The 26016-nt window shown below is 39.5% G+C and overlaps 1 protein-coding gene across 6 annotated transcripts in view; it reads left to right on the plus strand.

Moving 5' to 3' along the window:
• The window catches only part of LOC127625801 (mitogen-activated protein kinase kinase kinase kinase 3-like), a 105306-nt gene that overhangs the window by 67817 nt on the left and 11473 nt on the right, over positions 1 to 26016 (plus strand). The window contains exons 15-24 of one of the 6 annotated variants that reach the window (XM_052101161.1): positions 1294 to 1356; positions 12222 to 12280; positions 17289 to 17327; positions 18627 to 18701; positions 19580 to 19631; positions 19871 to 20036; positions 22213 to 22310; positions 24416 to 24457; positions 25114 to 25198; positions 25326 to 25405. In XM_052101161.1, coding sequence (XP_051957121.1) covers positions 1294 to 1356; positions 12222 to 12280; positions 17289 to 17327; positions 18627 to 18701; positions 19580 to 19631; positions 19871 to 20036; positions 22213 to 22310; positions 24416 to 24457; positions 25114 to 25198; positions 25326 to 25405 — 759 coding nt within the window. The remainder of the gene's footprint in view (positions 1 to 1293; positions 1357 to 12221; positions 12281 to 17288; positions 17328 to 18626; positions 18702 to 19579; positions 19632 to 19870; positions 20037 to 22212; positions 22311 to 24415; positions 24458 to 25113; positions 25199 to 25325; positions 25406 to 26016) is intronic. The other 5 variants (XM_052101163.1, XM_052101162.1, XM_052101164.1 and 2 more) reach the window with 5 other exon arrangements.

Raw genomic sequence — 26016 nt, forward strand, 5'->3', positions numbered from 1 at the left:
AACAGCCTAGTCCTTCAAGAGCAAGGATCATTCAAGTCTTGTCAATTTGCCAACAGCAAATAATCCAGCACTTTGAGAACCATGTTCCCCAAAGACAAACTGGAAGGATTTTGGGCATTTCACCCTCTATATAGTGCACAATATAGTTAAAAGATTCAAGGAATCTGGTCAAATCTCGGTGCGTAAAGGGCAAGACGAAAACCACTTCTGAATGCACGTGATCTCTGATCCCTCAGACATCACTGTCTTAAAAAACATCATTCATCTGTAATGGATATCATGAACATGGGTTTGGGATTACTTTAGTGAACCTTTGTTAGTCAACACAACTCGCCGCTGCATCCACAGACGCAAGTTAAGACTTTTCTGTGTAAAGGAGAAGCCGTACATCATCACTGTCCAGAAGCACAGATGGAAAGTGGAACTGTGTTTTTTTTTGGTCCGATGAGTCCATATTTCAAATAGTTTTTGGAAAACACAGCCGTTCTCTGGGCCAAATAGGAAAAGCATCATCCAAGCTGTTATCAGCTTCAGGTTCAAAAGCCAGTGTCTGTATGGGCCAGGGGTGTGTCAGTGCCCATTCCATGGGTAACTCGCACATCTGTGAGAACACCATGAGTTCAGACAGATATGTACAAATTTTGGAGCAACATATACTGCCGTCCAGCACCGATTATTCCAGGGATGTCCCAGAATTTTCAGCAGGACTTCAAAGCCACATACTGGCCGAAAAAGAAGAGAGTATGGGTGCTAGATTGGCCTGTCTGCCGTCCCGACTTGTCTCCAATTGAGAATGTGTGGCGCATTATGAAGCGCGCAATATGGCAACGAACACCCCGTGCAATTGCAATTTCCCAACTTTTTCGGAACATGTTGCAATCATCTGATTTGAAAAAACATCATATAATGTGTAGTTGTGGTGCTTTCAATATAGCAAAGGGTGAAGTCACTCCTTTTTGTTTTTAGTAGCATTTTTCATAGTGCCCAACATTTTTGGAATTGGGGTTGTAATTATGATGAAAGATGTCAAAGACAAACATTTGCTTCTTTTGAATAACACAAACTGATGAATTGACCACAATAAGACCAGGAATGGCCACCCCAGTTTCAGCAAATGTGGATTGACCCTTTAACCCATAGGACATACATCTCTTTAAAGGTCAGAGTGCGTTGAAGACAGGTAGGTGTGGTCTTTGCAAACACCGCTTTACCCAGCACCCCCCACCACCACATCATTCATGGGCGATACGCATGTGTGATTAACTGAAGTTTCTTGGTCCTTCTACTAAACAGCCCGACACTGACGATTTTTTGGACTGTGCCGAAGAAATATACTACACTGCAAGATCTAATCTGGTATTTTTACCCATTTTATCTCTGTTTTCTTTGTCTTCAGGTCCCCTCTATTTTTTGTCCATTTTGTAGCGTCTTGTCCGCTTTGCAACACTTGTGCAGTACACTCATCCACCCATCTCTGTTTTTCATTTCATCGCTTTCCAATTTGCCTTTTCATATTTCTATCATGGCCGTCTGTGTATTTTCAGCTTACCTGTATATAAAGGCTCAGTTCCAAAACCTAGTGAGCTGCCTCACTGTCAACTGCCTACATAGATAGCTGCCTTCTAAGGCCACATCCACAGTAAGCCATTTTCGTTTAAAAACGTAGTGTCCTAACGGCATCGTTTTCTAAACTAGAGAATGCCGTTCTAGTGTGGACGTTGCCTTCTGAGTGATTAGGAACACTTTTTTTATAGCCAGCAACTCCTCAGGAATTGAGGGGTCAGGCACTAGAGACTACTGGAATTGATTCCAGTAGTTTGCAATTAGCTTGTTGGTAAGCTAACAATTAGCCTGATGAGCGCAAAGCGAGACACCTTTCTGGAATTTGTCCTAATAAGCATAAATATAAATGGTGTACAGTATTAATAGTTAAAATAGGACATTCTTCATTAGATTGAACTATTTAGTCAAATGTTTTACCTTTCTCACGATTGCCTTCTGCGTGGCATCTTATGGAACAGGCTTCACGTTGAGCGCACGCTTACAAATGCGACGTTTGAGAATCCGCGTCAATGGGAAACGGATCCCTGTGACATCACGCGGTTTGACGCGACATTAGGTGGTACAGGATAGACATGATCAGTAGAGGGCTGTCGTGTTTCATTGTCTGAACCAACGCCGATTGCTAATGGTTTAGTCAATGAGTTCATTTCTCACATGGGACCACCTTGGCCAGTTTCAAAACATGCACAGCGAGCGATATTGATCAGCAATGGGAATAAACTATTGTTGACTTCATATCACTGACTATGAGTGTATAAATGTATGAAAGTGTTGCATGTTTCATTTTGATTGGCTTGTGTCTGTGAATCTCTCTCACAACCATAATGCAGCAGGCAGCAGCAAAGCACGTCAAATGCGGACATGCCATTTTTATTGTGTGTTTATACTGCGCACATACCGATAAATCACTAATGATTCAGTTACTAAAAGCAATTTTATTTGGTATGCATATTCTGATTATATTGATGCATAAATATGTGCATCACATAGCACTTGATTTGCACTTATAAAGCGCTTTTTCTAACCTCAGAGGTTACCAAAGCGCTTTACACTGTGTCCAAATCACCCATTCACACGCACACTCATACACCAATGACGGCAGAGCTGCCATGCAAGGCGCTAGCCTGCCATTGGGAACAACTTGGGGCAGTGCAGCGTTTCTTATCAGAGCCAATTGTAGCCTTAATATATTTATAATTATCCTCTTATTTCTGCCCAATTTGGAATGCCCAATTCCCACTACTTAGTAGGTTCTCGTGGTGGTGTTGTTACTCACCTCAATCCGGGTGGCGGAGGACAAGTCTCAGTTGCCTCCACTTCTGAGACCGTCAATCCGCGCATCTTATCATGTGACTCTCTGTGCATGACACCGCGGAGACTCACAGCATGTGGAGACTCATGCTACTCTCCGCGATCCACGCACAAGGTACCACACGCCCTATTGAGAGCGAGAACCACTAATCACAACCACGAGGAGGTTACCCCATGTGACACTACCCTCCCTAGCATCCGAGCCAATTTGGTTGCTTAGGAGACCTGGCTGGAGTCACTCAGCACACCCTGGATTCGAACTCGCGATTCCAGGTGTGATAGTCAGCATCAATACTCGCTGAGCCACCCAGGCCCCCTTGTAGCCTTTATATTTAATATTTTCGAATACCTTTCTAACAAGGTAATAAATGAAAATGCGCATGAGATACTGTATGATGCACACGCAAAAGACGCAGCAGGCGACCTGTCACTAACTAGACAGAGGGGCGTGAGCTCTTCAAGTCTTTCATGCGCCACCTGGTGGATATTGTGGGAAGTACAACACATGAATTTGTAAAATGTAAAAATGTGTGTTTTCAAAGGCAGCATCTGCCTTAATATACTGCCTTAGTATGCTGCTCACAAGGTTTTGGAACAGAGTAACAATCAATGTCTTTAGCTTTGTTTGTCCAGCCAAATCTTTGTGTTTAAAGATATTTCCGACTCTAGCTTCATTTAAAGAAACATCCCTCAAAGTCGATACATTGCTGCACTTTTCCAAAAAATCAAAAGCACTTTGAAATTGCAAGGCAAAGCATTTTATGTAGTCAGGGCCTCTGAGGGGCTTTATTTTTAGGACCTGTCACATTCAGACACATCTTGAAAGCCAGCGAGAGTGAAGGAGAGCAAGATTCGGGTTAGACCGTCAGAATGGATGTTGAGTGGGGCAGAGAGGGGGAAAGAGTGGGAAAAAACAAGAAAAGAGAGAGAGAGAGGGAGGGAAATTAAGCGAGCCCGGAGTGCCTGTGTGTCCCACAGGGACGGTTAAACAAAAGTGCAGGTCTGTGTGAGTGAGGGAGGAAACATTGTCTCAGCTGGCAATGCTTTGCGTTACAAACTGCATCAGCTAAATCTGCAAATGAGACCTCACCAGTCCGCTTGTCCCTTTCAACATCAAACTAATGATTCGCTGACTTTATTTTTGGGGGATAAAATGTTCAAATAATTATAGAGCCAACTGTGGGTTGTATAGTGCACAAAAACAGCAGATGCACTTAACAATACGTTGTGTGTGAACAGCCCCTTATTCGTCTGTTTGTCTTGGCATGAAACAAGTTATAGTATGAATATATATATTGAATATTAAATAAATGTAACCTATATTATATTTATAATCTCAATATTTACTGTAACAATTTCTTGTTTATAGTTACAAACCCACAGCCTTGTTTTATTTTGCATAAAATTAAATATGGCATCTTACACTGACGACGGCCTGTTAAGCCAAGCGTACCCTACACGAATTGCAGTGTTTTTTTTTTAATGTGTTTTGCAAAGTTTGCTGCTTCAGTATCTGTAGATAATTTTTTCACATGTTTCTATGGTATACTGGAAAACAATGATAAGCGTTTCACAAGTTTTAAAGGTTTTATTGGCAAAAACATTCAATATATGCAAAGAGCCAATATTTACAGTGTTGACCCTTGTTCTTCATAACCTTTGCAATTCGCTCTGGCATGCTGGACATCAGCTTCTGGGACAAATCCTGACTGATGGCGATCCATTCTTGCCTTATTAGTGCTCGGAGTGCTTCTGTTTGTCCACTCGCCTTTTGAGGATTGACCACAGGTTCTCTATGGGATTAAGATCCGGGGAGTTGCCTGGTCACGGATCCAAAATTTAAATGTAATGATCTCCGAGCCACTTCATTATCACTCTTGCCTTGTGACATGGTGCTCAATCATGCTGGAAGATGCACGGATCATCACCAAATAGCTCCTGGATCGTTGGGAAAAGTTGCTCTTGCAGGACGTTTTGATACCATTCTTTATTCATGGCAGTGTATTTGTGCAGGATTGTGAGAGAGCCCACTCCCTGTGATGAAAAGCAACCCCACACATGGATGGTCTCAGGATGCTTCACTGTTGGCACGACACAGGACTCATGCTAGCGTTCACCTTTTCTTCTCCGTACTATCGATTTTCCAGATGTCCCAAACAGTCGGAAGGGGGCTTCATCAGAGAAAATAACTTTGCACCAGTCTTCTGCTGTCCAATCCTTGTACTTCCGGCAGAATTTCAGTCTGTCCTTGATGTTTTTCTTGGAGAGAAGTGGCTTCTTTGCTGCCCTTCTTGACACCAGGCCATGTCCAAAAGTCTTTGCCTCACTGTGCGTGCAGATGCACTCGCACCAACCTGCGGCCAATATTGAGCAAATTCTGCACTGGTGGTGACGATTCGGTAGCTGACTCCTCAGGAGGAGACGGTCCTGGCGCTTGTACTGAAGCCTTCTTCACTGCAGTTGAACCTCTCTCCTTGAAGTTTTTGATGATCCGGTAAATGGTTCTTTCAGGTGCAATATTCTTTGCAGCAATTTTCTTGCATGTGAGGCAAAGCGACGATGGCTGCATGTCTTTCTTTAGAGGGTAACCATTGCAAACAAGAACACAATGATTGGAAGCACTTCTTCCCTCCTTTAATAGCGATCAGTCTGCTCTTATAATCCAATCAGAATGATAGAGTGATTTCACCTGACTAGTACTCGTTCACACTTTCCCAGGTGCTGCTGATATGATTACTGAAATGATGTTAGCTGGTCATTTTGTACCAGGGCCAAAAAACTGTGCAATTTGGGTTTTGGCCAATAAAGCTTTTTGCAATTATTTCAAATGCATCTGATCACTCTGCACAATAATCTAGAAACAATGTGAATCAACACCACAACAACTGAAGCAGAAACATTTGCGAAAAACAAAATGTATGTCACTGCCAATACTTTTGGCCACGGCTGTATATGTTGATGCATTCGCTTTTTTACTTTTTCCGATCGTATGGTTACCTCCCTTTAAATCCGCCAGTGTAACCAGCAAAATCCGTCCGTTACAGCTTCCTTTAGCATCATACCCTTTCAAACTGATCACCCAAAATGCTTCTTAAAATTAAGATAACGAAATTTGCACAAACTTGTGCAGCTAATTCTTTATAGCATGTCAACAAACATGAAAACAGACGTCTAGAGATCATGCCGTTTGAAAACTGTCGTGGCATCTGGGGGATTGCGCACACAACAAGACCGTTCGTCGTGAGATCCGAGACTTCTCGTCGCGGACCAGTCGGCGATTCAAAACATCAAAGGAGATGAGCTTGAGTCCTGCAGTGTACACTAGGCTTTAGACGGTCACAGTAGAGACTGACAGGGATTTATTGGGCAAAGAGAGGAGAAATCATGTTGGTGCAAGTTGCATGCAGGACTCATACACACTGCCAAGTTTTAAAGAGTCATATGGTTACGCCTGTGCAAAAATATATTTTTCCCTTTTATCCTGAGTGGCACCTCATTCATCTGGTGTAACACCCACACACGGAAGTGGCACCGTGAATCACTTTGGAATTGGTATCGTTGACTGTGTATGAAAAAACGGAAGGGACGTGAAGGGACCCGATGGAGAGGAAAAGGGACGGAGATGATAGGAGGAGCTGACAGGAGCAGTGAAGCGAATAGTCTGGGATGTTCTGTTAGCTTTTACTCTTCCTCTCTTTCCCTTGCTGTCTCAATCACTCTTACAGAAAAGCCTCTCATCAGCAGAACGGCAGCCAGCGAATAAGGATATGACGGTGTGCTGCATAAAGGAAATTTGGTTTGTTAATCTGCAGTGGAAAATCCATGAGGTTTTGCATGGTTGAGAGCTTTATTCCAGAGAGAGAGAGAGAGAGAGAGAGAAAAGTGGGAGAGAGAGGTATAGACAAAGGACAAAAGAACAGTGTTTGAGGTTTAATCAACAGTAACCCAATTATTACTGTAAACCTTCTGCCAGAACATCCCTTCTAATGCATGCAGCTCACTTGGTCTTTTGAAATGAGAGTTCAGTGTACTATGAAAACTCAAAACTTCTCCCCAGGACATCAAGACTTAAACAAAAACGTCTTGTTTTGAAATCCTGGGATTTTTGACGTCATATATCTGAAACAGTAACATAAATAAACCCTATTATTTTTAGCATAATTGGAATATTTAACTTAAAATATAGTACCTTTAACTCTTGAATGCATATCTCGGTCTTTAGTGACTCGGGACCTCATTCCACCTCATTACCTAATCATTAACAAAATTTTTTAGTTATGCTTACACCTCTTTAATGTTTTTCATCCTTTCTCTTCTGAATAGCGTAACTAAACAAAAAAGCAAAAAATTTGAGAGAAAAAAAATGGCTATGTTGTTTTTTTTATTTTTTATTAATTTTTTTAAATAAAAATATTTTTCATTATTGTTTCATATCTAATTAATTTTACCATCACAGGATATCCATTTCTTTGTTTATGACAAGACCGGGGCTTAAACAATTAGTCTGCGTTATCGACAATAAATAATTGTCGACAAAAATGTCGCCGTTTGATCTCATTTAACGTAACACGAGATCATGTTAAACTGTAATGATGACGCGAGAGAGGAGCACGGCAGCTCGCGTCTGACTGAGGAGAGGAAGACAACACATGTCCAGATGCACTCTAAACTTTCCAAACAGCTTCAGGTGATGTAGATCACAAAATATAACGAAATTATAATGGAAAAATGCAAAATAAGGAAATACAGAAGCGCTGTCATCGTGAAATAAAGCAGCATTCCACTTAAGCAAAACCTGCATGTCAGAGCATCTAAAAAGACAATATATCTTTAATGCATCCTTTAGTAACGTTCAGATAATAAGGAAGTGCATCATAAACAAACTCCAAAAATGGCATTTCTCTGTGCGGTCAGCGCCGTGTCTATGAGTCGCGTGAAGGGGAGAGAATGAAACTGCACCCGACTGAAGCACCCTCTGTCACGGGGACGCCCGTCCCTCGTCCGTGTTTGCTGTAGCTAGATTAATAATGTGATGGATTGCGACGTATTGAATCATAATATACTGTAGCCTATGTGTCACTTGTGTATCTTATTGTGAAGTAAATGGGTGATACGCAGCTCTATTAAGAAGGTAGAGTTTGTTTTTGTGAGTTAAAGATGGATCGATGTGAACATAAAGGTGTGAGTGTAGTCCTAGCCCATTATACACGGCAACAAAGTTTTTGGTCTTTTTTGGCTGGTTTTCCAAAAAATGATATCTAAACTCATTTTAAACAACGTAATTTTACATTAGGAGCTATACTACAGAAGAAAAAAAATGTATTGGAGAATGTTGAATACAATATTTAATAATTAAATATCTAAAAACAGCCTACTTAAAAACAAGATACATTTACCTGAGAGCAACAAATAAGATATTTAGACTTGCTTTTAGAGAATATGTGCAAAACAAGACAAAAAAAAATCTTGATTACAATAGGCTTTTTTTTTTTTTGGCAGTGAATTTTTACTAAATTAAACTTAATTTAAAAAGTAGTTTTTTTTTTCTTTGGAATTCAGTGAATGTCATTTAGAGGTATTTTTAAAAGAAGATTTTTAATCCTCTTTGTTGTTAGGAAGCACGTTTAATACAATCTTTTAAGTCGAGGCACAAGCTAAATAATCGGTTTAGAGCTAATGATTAATCGCTGCAATAATAGTCGAATAATCGCCGAATAATCATTTGAGTAGTTGATTATAAAAATAATCATATTTGCAGCCCTAGATGAGACAAATGAGTATTATATTCATATTATATATATATATATATATGTTGTTTTTCTGCACAAAGATGGTGAATTCAGTCGGCATTTTCTTTTTTTGTATTGCACTTTTAACAACACATCATTTCATAGCATCTTCAACTGAAAAAGTAGTAATATATTAATGCCTTTGAGTCATAATAGTGCGGTTTAATAACATGGTTGTGAATTGTGCCTTAAAATAAATAACAGAAAATAATGATATTTATATTTAGACCCCCAGTGAGCACGCTGAAGGCGACTGAAGATGTTGGTTGAAGGAGTAAAATAACCTTGGGGGAAAATAGGCTCACTGTGGGGGCCAGTTCCCCTCTGACTAAACATGAATATAATGACAATATTAGTTATTTATGTGCAAGTAATACATAACTTAATAGCTAATTTAACTTAATTTAATAGTGCAAGTCATCATTTAAAATGAGTAAACCAAGTGAGTGTTATGGTGCGTTCACATACATCGCGAAGCGAGCGTTGCATACAAAGTCGACGCAAAGATGCGAATAGACGTGAATTTGCACCGGGCTACGCAAATGAATCGAATGGCGCGACTTGAACCCACAAAATCGCTTCATTCGCGTATGATTCTAAAAATGTCAACTAGAGCGAAAACGTCACAACGTCATACATGTACAGAGACCGGACGAAAAAAAGACATCGCTTGGAGGAAAGTGAGCGAGGAAGTTGCACGTGAAAATATGCGGGTCTAATTGATTCTAGCTATTGCTTGTACTTTACTATGAACCAAATCATAGAAGCCCCTCCTCCTGTCCTTCACGCGAGCAATGAGTGGTGAACATTTTCTTCGCGTTGTATGTGAACGCACCATTAGGAGCCAAAATCAGTGTATGCATACATATTATACATGCTATTTCTTACTCAAGGTGGTGCTGATGTTTTAGTTAGGGATGTCCCGATACCAAGTTTTCCACTTACGATCCGATTCCGATATCGGAAATCTCAGTATCGGCCGATCCCGATCCGATACCAGTGTTGTTTTTTGCATAATAAGTTTAGAATATCTTTACATTATTGTGTGGAACTAATTGGGAGTACTCATTAATATGTAAAGAAACACAAACCTCTAACTATCATTTGTAAACAAATGATAATAATAATAATAGTAATATATTATAATAGTAATATATACTAATATATCTCAACCGAACTATTGAGCATCTACATGTTGTTCGTTTGTGCTCAAATATTGTGCACGCGTGAAGGCTAAAAATAGCCACGGGTGTGTGTAAACAGAGAAGCGCCATTCACTAGCGCGTTGCAGCTGCACATGCATTTTATATGTTTATTTATTGAACACAGCCTATTGTGATTCACAGAGCAATCGCACGTCTTCAAGTGGCTTTGAATAAAATGCACGAGTCATATGAACTACTTTAATGCCGTTTTAACAGTTCTTTCATGTAATTTTTTGAGCTTGACAGTAACGAACACGACTAACACACAGTATCGGATTTGGGTCGGACCCATACCCGATCCTTCTAAAAACGCCAGGTACTGGATCGGGACATCCCAAGTTTTAGTGATTGACTTGTTTTTCATTTGACATTGCTAAATTGAAAATTTGACACTAGCTGGGCATTTTGTAGATCCATTTGTGATAGATATACATGCCGGGTTGCTGAAGACCCGAGGTACTTGTATGTATTAGCTAATGTTTGGTGAAACATAATGCATTTAAGGGTTAAAGAAACTCAAGTGGATCATTTATGTGAAGTAGTTCATCTACATTAACCGACTCACTAAAATGAATCAGCGTTTCCAACTCTAAATACTGAGTGTTTTTATATAGCTTTGTGAAGGACTTTGTGCTAAATTGCTAAAAGGTGAGAAAGGACCGATTCACTGAAATGATTTGGTTGTCCCAGCGCTACATGTGAGAGAGAGGACAGTTTAGGAGTATGTTTGATCACTCCGTCGGCTCCATTGTTGCGTTGGCAGTACAATGTAAGAAATGTAGCATTTTGTGAAAATGTAGCTTGTTACTGGAACGCTTCACTATTATGAATAAAAGCTGAAATACTGTGATGCTTTTGAAACATGTAGTTAAGTTAGTTGCATCACTGGTTGAAGAATTCCCACATTGGAAACAAGCAGCTGTTTATTTTTGAATAATGTCCCTGATTGTTTCATATCTGATGTTAACGGTTTGAACGTCTCATTTCAGGACAGTTTGTTTTGTAAATCTGTCACAATGTAGCGCAGGCTTTGCACAAAGGCTTGAAGGATGGGCAGTTAAATAATGTTGTGGACTTGGCAGCAAACCCGCAGCTGGTGTGTAAGCAGTGCAGCAAAATTACTCATTTTTAAAATGACATAGTAATGTAGGCACAGCAGCATAAGACAACCCATTTCATCCTAATAATCAGAGAGAGGGTGGAACATTTTTGTCACAAAATCACAGAGGAACTTCTGGTTGTTTGTTCCCAATGTAATTCCTCATGCATGTAATGGTTATACTGGTCAAAGTTGCTCATTTTAAATGTTTATTCATGTTTTGTTGCCTGTTAAGCATCCATTATATGTGTATTTACTGTGAATGTGTGTTGCACAGTAATGGTCAAGTAACAGCATGCCACAGATTGTCCTTTAATATTCCTCATATTGCATTTAATGATGATACATTTTTTAAAATCCTATTCATGAGTTATTCCAAGTCATTGCCTGCTTGAATGATCATATTGGTGAGTGGGAGGAGAGATGGCCCGGTCCACCCACACAGCTCTAATTAAGAGCACTTTGAATTATAATCCTTAGATTTTGTAGCAAATCTCCTGGAGACAACATGTACAGCAGGGCTGGACTGGTAATCTGGCATACCGGGCATTTTCCCAGTTGGCCGACGCACTTTGGGGCCGATCAGGGGCGGACTGGCCATCGAAACGGGCCACTATAAGCTGAAATGAGCCACCGCGTTATGCAGAACAAGCCACAAAACGGCGCCGCGATATGCCGAAGTGGCAGAAAAGGACAGCAACCCCCGCCCAACACCTTTTGGGCCAGTTTCTATGTAAAATCCCGGGTTGATTTCTCTTCCCTGTCCACCCCTGTACAGTGTATATATACAGTGATGATAATTTTCATGACATAGAGAACTTTTGTTATTTTGGGGGGGGATTAAAACATCTTATGAAAAACCCGGTAAGGAAGCAATGGAGAAGTTTAGGGTTATGTGCTTGCTTGCTTGCTTGCTGATATTGAGCTAACATACACTACTGTAGAAGATTAGAATGCTTATCTCATCATTGTTTTGACATTTTCCATCATTTACACTCACTAATAGACCTTGATAGTGCAAAGTAATTGCAAACTTCATGAGTGGATGACTAGCACACAAATAACTTCAATCAAAGGCTGTATAGTTCAACATCTCCAGAGCTTTTTATTACATTCACTTTATCATATTCAGTTTTCATGCGTCTTTTTACACATGCATGAATGTAGTTACTCCTGTGTTCCACGTGTTATGAAGGCTGAGATGAGGGTGTTCAGTATGTGTACTGTATGTGACTACCTCTCTTTCTGTTGCAGGAGCTTCAGATGGATTATGGACCGGAATCACCTAAAGGCTCCATCCTGGGAGGAAATAAGTAAGTTTCGCTGTCATTGCATCTCATCCCGATCACTTCATCTATTTGTTTGTTTCTGGGGTCTTTAACAATTACTTAAAAATATATATATATTTCTGAGTTCTTATGTTGATATTTTTTCTGGTGCTTAAAGTAAAAAAATATGTGTGTGGTGTAACCTTTAGACCCATATGAATGTGTGAAATTTAAAAAAAAAAAAAAAAAAATGAGATTTTTATGAAAATGCATATTTTGTTCAGGTCATGTGGTGCAACCCTGAGAAAACATGTTGATGTTCTTGACTTGAAAATTCATAATATTTTTTACCTTGAAAAAAAAAAATCAAGGGGCAAGTAAAGTACTTCAATACCTTTTACTTGATGGTTGCACCACATGACAAGTCATTAAATATTTAGACATTTAAAAAAAAATGTCAGGCACTTAAATGAAAAGCAATGTCATGTGGTGTAACCGCCGTGAGACAGGGACAAAAAAAGTTTAATTAAATCCTAAAATAAAATCTTTTTTTTTTTTTTGCCATGAGTAGAGCAGATGATATTTTATTAATATTTCTTTGAAAAAAAAAAATAAGCATTGAAACAATTGTGGGTTCGTTAGAATATGATTAATATACGTGGTCTAACTGACATAAAGGTAGCCATTTTGTTCATGTTGACAAAAAACATAATTCAGAAAAGACCCCTTTAGATCCTCATGAATGTGTGAAATGTAAAAAATATCTGAAATGTATGAAAATATATATATATTTTTTGTTTTGGTCATGTGGTATAACCCTGTGAAAACAACTTGATATTTGTGACTCAAATTCATATATTTTTGTAATATATTTACCTTGAAAAAAAATATTCAAGAATAAAAAATGTTTCAAGGTAAATTAATTACAAAAATATATGAATGACTCACAAATATCAAGTTGTTTTCACAGGGTTGCACCACATGACCAAAACAAAAAAATGCATTTTCATAAATTTCAGATATTTTTAATGTTTCACACATTCATGAGGGTCTTAAGGGGTCTTCTCTGTTTTAACTAAAAACTAAATGGCAACCTACATGTCAGTTACACCACATGACTTTTATATCTTAATCACATTTGAAACCACAATTGTTTCACTGCTTACTTTTTCAAAGAACAATAATAAAAAAAAGATTTCTTTTTTTAAAGAAATAAGCTTTTAATTAAGTTTTTTTTTATTTAAATTTTTTTACGGTCTCTGGACGGTCACACTGTTACTTTAAAAATGTCATGTGGTGCAACCATGAAGTAAAAGGTATTAAAGTACTTTCCTTGCACCTTGAAAACATTTTTCACTGTAAAAATACTAGTCCAAAATATTATACATTTTCTAGTCAAGAATATAAAAATGTTTTCGCAGGGTTGCACCACATGATCTGAACAAAATCTGCGTTTTCATAATCTCAGATGTTTTTTTTACATTTCACACATTCATGAGGATCTAAAGGGGTCTTTCTGTATTATGTTTTTGTCAACATGAACAAAATGGTAGTTTTGTAATATATTTACCTTGAAAAATGTTTTACTCAAGGTGCAAGAAAAGTACTTTAATACCTTTTAATTGATGGTTGCACCACATGACAAGTCATTAAATATTTGACTAGAAAATTCACAATATATGTAACTAATATTTGTACAGTAAAAAATGTACTCAAGGTGCAAGTAAAGTACTTTAATACCTTTTACTTCATGGTTGCATTTGTCATGCGGTGTAACCGTCCAGAGACAGTAAAAAATGTTTCATTAAAAGCTGAAATGTAAAAAAATATATATATCTGAGATTTTTATAAAAATGCATGTTTTGTTCAGGTCATGTGGTCTAACCCTGCGATGCATTGTCAAGTTATAAAGAATGAATCTCGAGAAACCTGTTCTCTGTTCTATTCATATTTACGTTCCCAACTACCACTAATTGTTCACTGGTTACATTTTTAAGAGTGATAAAGTATATGTTGTACCTTGTGGAGAAAAATTACATTGGCAAGACTTTGACATTGAGTTTTTGATTAATAAGCTCTTAAGCTCCCGCAACATTTTACAGAATCCCTTCATAGATTTAATGAGATCTTGCTAGAACAGCCTCTGGTGTAGTTGACAGCATAGAATTGTTTTCTTTAAAGGAATGTTACACCATCATGCGTCAACTTGATGCATTGAATTGTGTTTGACAAGGTTTGAATAGTATGTGAGTTTTAGTGTATTCATAGAGAGTTCATTCAGAGGTAAAGTCATATGCATTGTGTGTACAACCCTTTATCTTTCACCTGACGTGTATTTCTCGCTAGTGTGACACCTTGTGTGTCAGGTAGCTTGTGTGAACTCTATAAGAATGTCATTCTTTTATATTACACACACCCTGTCCCATGTTGACTGTGTGTGCCATATAGTGAACAGAAGGTGGAGTAAGGCAGATGGAGAGGCAGTGTTTGTGTGAGCGTCTGCGCTTGTGCTCAGAAGTGTTGCTCTCAGCTCGTGTCAACAGATGGGCCCTGAGCACTTTCGAAAGACACCCCCTCAGCCTCACTATTCATATACGAGTTCTCATCCGCTCTCAATCAGACAGCTGCATGCAGGGCTGCAATTATCAGCCTCTTATCGTTATCTTCCTCTTAGGAACAAAATGGAGGGATTTCTGGAACTTTACACCACATTGAGACCGATATAGAGCGTAACTGTGCACGTCCACTTTTTTTAGCCATCTTTGTTCCGGAAGTATTTTCTGCATTCATTTTTTCCCATAAGGATTTCATTAAAGATTTGTAAGCCATGAACCAAACCAACCATCTCCCAGGTGTATTACAACATTACAAAGTTTAATTCTAAATAGGTTGAATTACATTTTTAGTCGTGATTAATTGCGTACCATTTTTTTAGTTAATTGCGATTAATCTGTGATTATTTAAAATGCTGAAATTTGACTGTAAATATAATTATTTTCTTGTCAAAATGCATTTATTTCCATTTTAGGAAAATAAAATAAAAATATGTAGCAATATGATGATTTATTAACCTTTTCCAATCAAAGCCTTCTACAATATAAAGATAGAAATGCTCTAAAATGGCACCAATTCAAGTGAAAGTTTGACTAATTGAAAGTACTAGTCCACACATACGTTGCATATTCATTGAAATGGGCATTAAATCTCTTAAACTCTCATCCTCCACAATATTAATCTGCCGGCAGACTGTGGCTATCCACTTGTTACAGCAATCGTGAAGCCTGTTAGGTTGTCATATAAAACCTTCCTGCAACGTTCTGGGAAGGTTAGTTTATGGTTATAAAAATAAAACCTAAATATATAACCTTAAGGGTATGTTCTGTGCAGGTTTGTATTAGGTTGATACACAAAAACATCCCTGCAACGTTCTGGGAATGTTAGGGTATGGTTGCAAAAAATTAAAACCTAAATAGAATGTTCCTAGATCTTTAGGAATTGGTTCCCCACCCAAAAATAACCAAACTTGTTAAACTTTTTAAATAAATTGCATGCGTTAACACGTTCATTCTGACAGCTCTAATATAAAACTAAAATGTATTTGAAGATACGACAAAAAGTCAAAGTTTGAAGAGTTGTACTTCCATCCATCCATCCATCCATCTTCAACCGCTTATCCGAAGTCGGGTCGCCGGGGCAGCTGCTCCAGCAGGGGGCCCCAAACTTCCCTATCCCGAGCCACATTAACCAGCTCTGACTGGGCGACCCCGAGGCGTTCCCAGGCCAGTGTGGAGATGTAATCTCTCCACCTAGTCCTGGGTCTTCCCTGAGGCCTCCTCCCAGCTGGACGTGCCTGAAAAACCTCCCTAGGGAGGCGGCCAGGGGGCATCCTTACCAGATGCCCAAACCACCTCAACTGGCTCCTTTCGACACAAAGGAGCAGCGGCTCTACTCCGAGCTCCTCACGGATGACTGAGCTCCTCACCCTATCTCTAAGGGAGAAGCCGCCACCCTTCTGAGGAAGCCCATTTCGGCCGCTTGTACTCGCGACCTGGTTCTTTCGGTCATGACGAGTTGGTCGGAGAATCGGGGCAGCGGGGGTGGTATTGCACTCGCTCTATCGCACCGTTGTCACGAAAAGAGAGCTGAGCCGGAAGGCAAAGCTCTCAATCTACCGGTCAATTTTTGTTCCTACCCTCACCTATGGTCATGAGTTGTACTTAACGTATACCTTCTTACCAGAGGCACTTTTGTTGCCGCTGCGTCCGTAGAAGCGCTTCAATGAAACCAAATGATGTTGTGTCACGTGATTTGGTGTGGCAGAAGTTTAACTCTTAAATGACAGTCTAGAGTATTGTGCACGGTATTCAGTCGGTTTAAATTCATTTCTCGTATAGCAAATCCAAAATGCAACGTCCAAAAATGGACACGGGGTCGCACAAGGTTAAAGATGTCTGGCTTACATCACTAATTCAGTTTTGGGGTGGCTTGGGCTAGAAATAAATATCATTTATTTCAGTGATTTAATGAGAAGTGCCACATGCATATACAATATACTGTAAATCTATTGATTTAGGTCCAATTATTATTATTTTTTTAGATCATGCTCTGTCGTTCTGTGTCATGACAACGGCAAACTGGTCTGATTTCTCATTTCATTTACACAGATCAAAATCCTGAAATCGAAACTTTTATTCAAACTTCAACACTATTCTACTTCTGCCTTTCAAGCACTTTCATTTCTACTGATGTACTTTTATTTGAAGTCCAAGAAACCTTACTGTTCAATCATTTAGGAGCAGAGTAAATAAACGACTTCTGAACAGAGACTGTAGGGAACAGACGTTCTCGGAAAATGTAACAACGGAAAGCTGGACTGTTTCCCACGGTCATCAGAGATGAATTAGCTGTAAACGCTTCTTTGTTTAGCCTGTAATCAATGAAGGCTAATGGATCCCTTGATTGCGGAACATGTGATTCCACACACAGTCTGAACTGAAACAACTGAATCTCCAAATGCGTACAGTCTCTTATTTTCTAAATGATCTCATTACAGGAGTCTCTTGAAATCTGTTGAAGAAGAGTTACACCAGAGGTATGGTGATGTTGCTTTTAATGCGCTCTCTCTCTCTCTCTCTCTCTCTCTCTCTCTCTCACACACACACACACTCTTTCTCTTACACTCTCTTTCTCTCTCACACACACACATGCACACTCTCTCTCTCTCTCTCACACTCTCTCTATCTCTCACACTGTCTCTCTTTCTCCCTCTCTCTCTTTCTCTCACACACACACACTCTCTATCTCTCACACTCTCTCTCTCACACACACACACACACACACACTCTCTTTCTCTCTCACACACACACACACACTCTCTCACACTCTCTCTCTCTCTCACACACACTCTCTCTTTCTCTCTCTCACACACACACACTCTCTCACACTCTCTCTCTCTCTCACACACACTCTCTCTTTCTCTCACACACACACACACTCTCACACTCTCTCTCTCTCTCTCTCACACACTCACTCTTTCTCTCTCTCACACACACACACACACTCTCTCTCTCTCACACACACACACACTCTCTCACACTCTCTCTCTCTCACACACACTCTCTTTCTCTCTCTCACACACACGCACACACTCTCTCACACTCTCTCTCTCTCTCTCTCACACACTCTCTCTCTCTCTCTCACACACACACACACTCTCTCTATCTCTCACACACACTCTCTTTCTCTCTCTCTCACACACTCTCTCTCACTCTCTCCCCCTCTCTCACACACACACACACACACACACACACACTCTCTATCTCTCACACACACTCTCTTTCTCTCTCACACACTCTCTCTTACACTCTCCCACACTCTCTCTCTCACACTCTCCCCCTCTCTCTTTCTCTCTCTCACACACACACTCTCTCTCTCTCTCTCTTTGCATAGCTGGTTTTTCATCTGATCAATATTTGATGTGACCTAACCTTGCCCCTTTGTGCTTGTCCGAGTGGTACCACAGGCTGATTTGCTTGGCAAGGCTGTGTTGAAGATCTGTGTTATTTTTGCCACAGTATTAGTTTTCCATTCCTCATGGGGAAATTGAGCAGTTAGTCCTTCTAATTGAAGTTTGCTTAAATAGCCAGAGGCATGTCCAGATTGGGCTTTGGGACCGTCCTGTTATTCATATGTAACAGTTGGTTTTTAGTGTCCATCTTTAAAGTAAATGTTTAGCATGCTCCTGTTGTTGTCGAGTTTAGATGTTTACATACTTTTGCCATATAGTGTATAAGCCTTTAATTTCTCCAATGGGCACTCAAACAAAGTGTTGCTTTAAATTGATCATCTTAAATGAATGAATGAGTGCCGATACATTCTGCGTCCTCAATAGGGGGCATGAGGCTCATTTGGAGGATGATGATGAGGGTGAAGATGATGATCATGGTCATGATGATGAAATGCAACAGTAAGTTCCTCTGGTTTTATAGCTAGTCTCTCTCAGCTGCTCTAGATTAGAACATTTCATGGCCATGATGCACTGGCAACTTGTTAGGGTACATAAATAAAGGGACATAAATATTGATTTGAGTGTAAATTATTTTTTTATGCAAGAAGAAAGAAACATGGCGATATACGAGAGATAAAACTAGCACAACTACTGTATGTACAACACCAGTTGCTTGAAACAATTGTGATTGAGCATTTATCAGGACCAGGTATTCCAGAGAGCCATTTAATACAAATAACTTTGAAATGGTACTTAATGATTACATACTCGTATACCATGAAGTCTACATTTATTATTATAAAAACACCATGGCACTATGTCCGAAGAAATGTGGTAATTGGATTATTCTCATGAAAATGTTGCCAGTATATCGTGACTACTTTAGTGTCATTTGAATCTTTCATCTGTTTTTTTCACTTACTGGACGTGCCATCTCCGTTTCTCTTTATTTACCAATACCACATCTAGACATTCTAGAATGCTGTGGTTGATCAGCTGCCACTGGGTTCAAATGCATTTTGCACTGCTGAAGTAAACTCTTACCGTGCCACTCATACTGTAGATCCCTCTCTTGGTGATGCTGCCTACAGTAGCTTACCTCCGTATTTAACCCCATCCTTCAACACCCATGTGGTTCCTTTGATTGCATGCTGCCTGTTGTGTGTCGTCTATTGTACTCTGGCCGGTACTGTTCCTGAATCAACATCAGATGAAACCAACCACAGAGGTCCATTAACATCCTGTTAATGCCCTCAAATGATGTTTGTTAGCATTGCATAATTAGTGTCAATGATTAACTTTGTGACTCATTTAATTGGATATCTGGTTTGTCTCAGCACGAAAAATTCCACCATGAGGCCTAAGTTCCCTCCACCACTTCCTCCCAAGGTGGGTATCCAAACATGAGTTGTACTTTTTTTACTCTACAGTGTTTTTAAAAAAATATATCTCCAGACCCTATCACAGAAAATTCAAAGCCTCACTGTAGCCTCCATTTTTATTTTTTATTTTAATGGATAGTGGTAAATCAGTGAACAGATTTAACAGTTTTTTTTAACATGCATTTTTGATAATCTGATAAAAAAAAAAATGGTAGCGTGCGGCTAATACTGTTCTGTTTTTTCCAGCCAAAGTCCAGCCCCGGACCATATCGATGCCCGACTGGTGATCCTGACACCAACCAGGGCACTATAAAGCATTGCTCAAGGACGGAGAGCCCGGCTCGATCTTCCACCAACGTACCTCCCCGACCTCCACCTCCTCGACTTTCTACAAACAAGCTCAGCAGTTTAGGTAATGAGACCAATCGGGAAGAGCATGATCTGTGGGAAGCCCAGGGATATGCTGGGATATGTAGTAAGTTAGATGAGAGGCTGCAGGTCTTGTATGATGATGAGGAGGAAGATCAGGATGAGGAAGGAGACAATAAGACAGGTTTCACCAATCACTGAAACCTTTGTCCTCCATAGTAGCAGATTCCCCTCACATTTGTCAACAAATATCCCATCCTTTGAATCCCTACATCTAGTTTGTAATAGTTTCAGCCTCAGTCTGATGCATACAGCACACAAAGCTGGATAGCACTTTCTCGATCTGGCAAGCACTCCAGAGCGCCTTATCACTCCACCAAGACTATCTATCGCTCTTGAGTCGTCCCCTATGGGACTTGAACCTTAGGGTGTGTTCGCACTTGGCAGGTTTGGTTCGGTTCATGTGAACAAGTGTGAACGCTGCCACCCGAACCTTGGTGCGCACCAAACAAGCGAACCGAGACCACCTGAAAAGTCTCGTTCTGCTTCCAACCGAACTCTGGTGCGGTTCGATTGATATATGAACGCAACATGGACCAAAGACGTCTAAACGGACCAAAATCAGGAAGTAATTGACCTAATACTGACCTCAAGCATATCTGGTTATTCTCATCATAAGAGCTATGTTGCCCATTACAGTTCGGGACAGGCGTCGGAACCGCCCGTCAGCCGTCCTTGCAGCATATCTTCGTTTGTGTGAGCAACGGAGGAATTCCTGGCGCTTTTTTGACTCCTTTACATATTTTTATAACTCTTCATTTGGTCTCAGCAGGTAGAAATACCACCATATATACATGTATAAATAAAACGAAGCGCATTTCGCCCAGCAGCCAGCAAGTTCCGGCAAGTTCCGTCAAAAAATATACGTCATAAAAGCTGTCCAATCAGGCCGTGACTTTTTCGTTAGGTTCGGTGTTAAAAATGCCAGTGTGAACGTTAAGCGAACCAGGACTAAATGTAGCATTTTCTTTTTTGGTCTGGACCAAGAGAACCGAACTACAAGTGTGAACACACCCTTAATCTCCCTGTTAGGGGTAGAGGGATCTTAACCACTGTACCAAGGTTGTTCTCAATATTTTGATCTGCTGAAACCTAAATCAACTATTAAATCATTTGTTATCTCAACTTTATTGAACCATGTGTCTTCCATGGGACTTGAACCTGGGTCCCTCCGACTAAGATACCGTAGAACATTTACATTTCCATTTATGCATTTGGCAGACGCTTTTATCCAAAGCGACTCACAGTGCACTTATTACAGGGACAATCCCCCCCGGAGCAACTTGGAGGTAAGTGCCTTGCTCAAGGACACAATGATGGTGGCTGTGGGGATCAAACCAGCGACCTTCTGATTAACATATATGTGCTTTAGCCCACTACACCACCACCACTCCATAACAAACCACAAATTTCGAGTTAGCCTAAGAACAACAAAGGAATGGGTTTGGTTAGGGTTAGGAATTGGATGAAATAAGCATTTTTGAGGAAGAACTAGTCACTTTGAAGTTTTCCAGGTTTTTCTGCACCACTAAACTAGATATCTGTGCACACAACTTTATATCCTGCTTATTTCTCTTAAGTTATGTCTTTAAAATAGACTATTTATTTCCCACCTGTTTCCATTATTAAAAAAGCTGCACCATTATATCAATTCTGGTCTGTCTACCTGAGACTATTTAGTAGTGAGATTGATTGACATTCACCCTCTTTCCCTTGCTCTCCTTTTAGAGAAATGACATATATGGTGTTGGCATGTGAAAATGTCACTCACCCACTTAAAGAAACCATTATTCCCCTACTCCACCCGTGTAATCTTTTCCCTGTCAAATGATTGTTATCCTGTCTGTCATTGACACGGTCATCCTTTTTGATTCATTAGGCTAATCTAGTTTCAGTTAGTTCATTTCACACTCTTGAAGGCAGAATGTCCAAGCTTGTTTTACAAAGAAACTGGATGGTGATTTGAACTGCCATGTTCCAAAAAAGGACAAAAAAAGCCCTATTTTCAGGTGAACTATTCCTTACATTTTAGAAATGAGAATAATTCAGGTGTGCGCTGTGTGTACAATCACTCACCGGTGGACTGTTTTTCAAGGCCTATTTTGAGTAACAGATTTTTGGACCCTGCTGTTTAAGATAATTTATTTTCTCTCCCACAGGCAATGGAGTTAGCCCATCTGAACACTCACCATCAGAAGAGAGAGAGTGCACAATGCCACCTGCTGTTCCCACTGCAAAGGACAAGAAAGATTTTCCGGTATGGCTCATTTCCAGTGGATTTAAATAATTATTCTTGTAACACTTTTGACTCTTGGATGAACAACATGACACCTTTGACTCTTATATATACAGTATATACAGTTGAAGTCAGAAGTTTACATACACATTAGCCAAATACATTTAAACTCAATCGTAATCGTAGAAAACATTCCCTGTCTTTGGTCAGTTCGGATCACTACTTTATTTTAAGAATGTGAAATGTCAGAATAATAGTGGAGAGAATGATTTATATCAAGTTTACATACACTTTGTTATTAATTGGCAGCATTGCCTTTACATTTTTTAACTTGGGTCAAATGTTTTTGGGTAGCTTTCCACAAGCTTCTCCCAACAAGTTGCTGGAATTTTGTCCCATTCCTCCAGACAGAACTGGTGTAACTGAGTCATGTTTATAGGCCTCATTGCTCGCACACGCTTTTTCAGTTCTGCCCACAAATTTCTATCGGATTGAGGTCAGGACTTTGTGATGGGCACTCCAATACCATGACTTTGTTGCCCTTAAGCCATTTTGCCACAACTCTGGAGGTATGCTTGTGGTCATTGTCCATTTGGAAGACCCATTTGCGATCAAGCTTTAGCTTCCTGGCTGATGTGTTGAGATGTTGCTTCAATATATCCACATAATTTTCCTTCCTCATGATGTCATCTATTTTGTGAAGTGCACCAGTCCCTCCTGCAGCAAAGCACCCCCACAACATGATGCTGCCACCCCCCATGCTTCACGGTTGGGGTGGTGTTCTTCGGCTTACAAGCCTCACCCTTTTTCCTCCAAACATAACGATGGTCGTTAGGCAAAACATCAGGACATTTCTCCAAAAGTTAAGATCTTTGTCCCCATGTGCACTTGTAAACTGTAGTCTGTCTTTTTTATGGTGGTTTTGGAGCAGTGGCTTCTATCTTGCTGAGCAGCCTTTCAGGTTATGTCAATTAAGGACTCGTTTTACTGTGGATATAGATACTTGTCTACCTGCTAACTCCAGCATCTTCACAAGGTCCTTTGCTGTTGTTCTGGGATTGATTTGCACTTTTCGCACTAAACTATGCTCATCTCGATGAGACAGAATGCTTCTCCTTCCTGAGCGGTATGATGGCTGTGTGGTCCCATGGTGTTTATACTCGCGTACTATTGTTTGTACAGATGAATGTGGTACTTTCAGACTTGTGGAGGTCCACAATTTTTTTTCTGAGGTCTTGGCTGATTTCTTTTGATTTTCCCATTATTTCAAACAAAGAGGCACTGAGTTTGAAGGTAGGCCTTAAAATGCATCTACAGCTACACCTCCTATCAGACGCTAATTGGCTTGTTGTCTAAAGGCTTGACTTTCTTTTCTAGACCGATTTTTTTTTTCAAGCTGCTTAAAGGCACAGTTAAGTTAATGTATGTAAACTTCTGACATACTGGAATTGTGATATAGTCAATTAAAACTGTAAACAATTGTTGGAAAATGACTTGTGTCATGCACAAAGTAGATATCCTAAATGACTTGCCAAAACTATAGTTTGCTAAAATGAAATCTGTGGAGTGGTTAAAAAAATGTGTTTAATGACTTCAACCCAAGTGTATGTAAAATTCTGAGTGTGTGTGTGTGTGCGTGTGCACGCCTGGCGACCCGAGTTCGATTCCCGCTCATGGCCAACACCAGTGACGATTATCTGAACTGGTCCCGGGCCTCCCCTAGGTCGACTCAGCCTAAAATGAGTACCTGGTGTGGTGTGTAAAAACATTGCCACTGGGGAGACAAAGGCGGTCGGGCATGGTGCTGGCCACCCACCCCCTCGTGTACCATTCCGGCCTTCATAGGTGCTCGCTAACAGCACTTGCCCCTACAGTCTGTTAAGGCTAAATGGGGGATCTTTATCTGTGTGTGTGTGTGTGTGTGTGTGTGTAGACACTGTATTTTAAGTTCATACTTCACTTTCAAATGCACATCAAGACATTTAATGAGTAGATGTTTTAAAATATTTAATGAATTGTCTTTATTTTAACCTTTTGATTTTACCTCTTGAAAATATTATTGATAAGCAATCTATGCTTTCTGATTTTGCTTTAATTTGAGATTTATGTATTTGATTTTCCCATAGAAACCCATCAGTAATGGTCTCCCTCCAACTCCAAAGGTTCATGTAAGTCGATTTAATAATTCTAAATCAAATCATGCAGATTTAATATCATGCGTTTGGGCACAAGCACTAGTCATTCATTTTGTACCTTTTTTCACCTTTTCGTTTCTACCAATTGAAATTAGACAGACCCCAAGCATCCACGTTTTTAAAAGACATTTAAAGATATTTTTAATTAGCATTTAGTTGATATGTAGGCATGTATGTGAATGTTTGCTTTTTATTTAATTTATTTTTTATTGTTTTTGTTTTGAATATATGTTGTAATGTAATTTTCAATATGTAAAGCACTGAGATGTATGAAAGGTGCTATACAAAAATATATATTATTATTATGATTATTAATATTTATATTCATTGTTTATACATGTATATTATTTATTTATATCATTAGTTTATTATCTTTATTATAATTTTTATTATTTTCTTAATATATTTGTATTAATGTTATTTTTATTATCTATTTATTGTTTAATTATTTATTATTTTCTTAAAATATTTGTATTAATGTTATTATATTTTAGAATTAATTTATTGTTCTATCTATTATTATTATTATTATTTTCTTAAATTATAGTAAAAAAAATGTTTTAATGTAAGTGCCTAATTTGGCTGTATCCCAAGTTGTCCATTTTGTCACATTTGCTGTCTATGTCCAGATGGGAGCATGCTTCTCGAAAGTCTTCAATGGCTGCCCATTAAAAATACATTGTGCTACCTCATGGATCAACCCAGACACAAGAGGTAAAATCTGGCCAATTGCGTACCATATAAAAAACATTTCTGAAGTATAATCATGACCAGGCTTGTTCATAGTTGTACTTATTAATATTGCCTCTGATGCATCTGTGCTTTTCTTTGCTTCTTTCAGACCAATATCTGATATTTGGAGCAGAGGAAGGTATTTACACATTAAATCTGAATGAGCTCCACGAGACGTCCATGGAGCAGGTATGACGTTAATTTTCAGCAGTAAACAAATGTTTAGTTAACATGTTATAAATATGTGACAATAGATGAGCTAGACATATAATATTATGCATTAAGAATTCAAATAATATTACTTACATTATGCATAAGACGCATATAGTGGGGGGGGGCCTGTGTACCTCAGTGGTAAAGTCGCTGGCTACCACCCCTGGAGTTCACTAGTTCGAATCCAGGGTGTGCTGAGTGACTCCATCCGTGTCTCCGAAGCAACCAAATTGGCCCGGTTGCTAGGGTGAGTAGAGTCACACGGGGTAACCTCCTCGTGATCGCTAAAATGTGGTTCGCTCTTGGTGGGGCAGGTGGTGAGTTGTGCATGGTGCCGTGCGTGCCGTGGATGGCGTGAAGCCTCCCACACGCTGCATCTCCACGGTAACGCACTATAAGGTGCGCGGGTTGATGCACGAAGACTTGCAGCACATTAGGAATTGGGCATTCCAAATTGGGAGAATAATGGGAAAAAAATCACACACACACACACAAAAGAACACATATAGAGTGATTCTAAATCTCAAGTCTTTTATTGTGTGAGTGTGGCATGCTGCTTCAGTCAGACCTTTTGTCTTCTTCTAAAG

Source organism: Xyrauchen texanus, chromosome 32, assembly GCF_025860055.1.
Source record: "Xyrauchen texanus isolate HMW12.3.18 chromosome 32, RBS_HiC_50CHRs, whole genome shotgun sequence".
Classification (NCBI taxonomy): Eukaryota; Metazoa; Chordata; class Actinopteri; order Cypriniformes; family Catostomidae; genus Xyrauchen; species Xyrauchen texanus.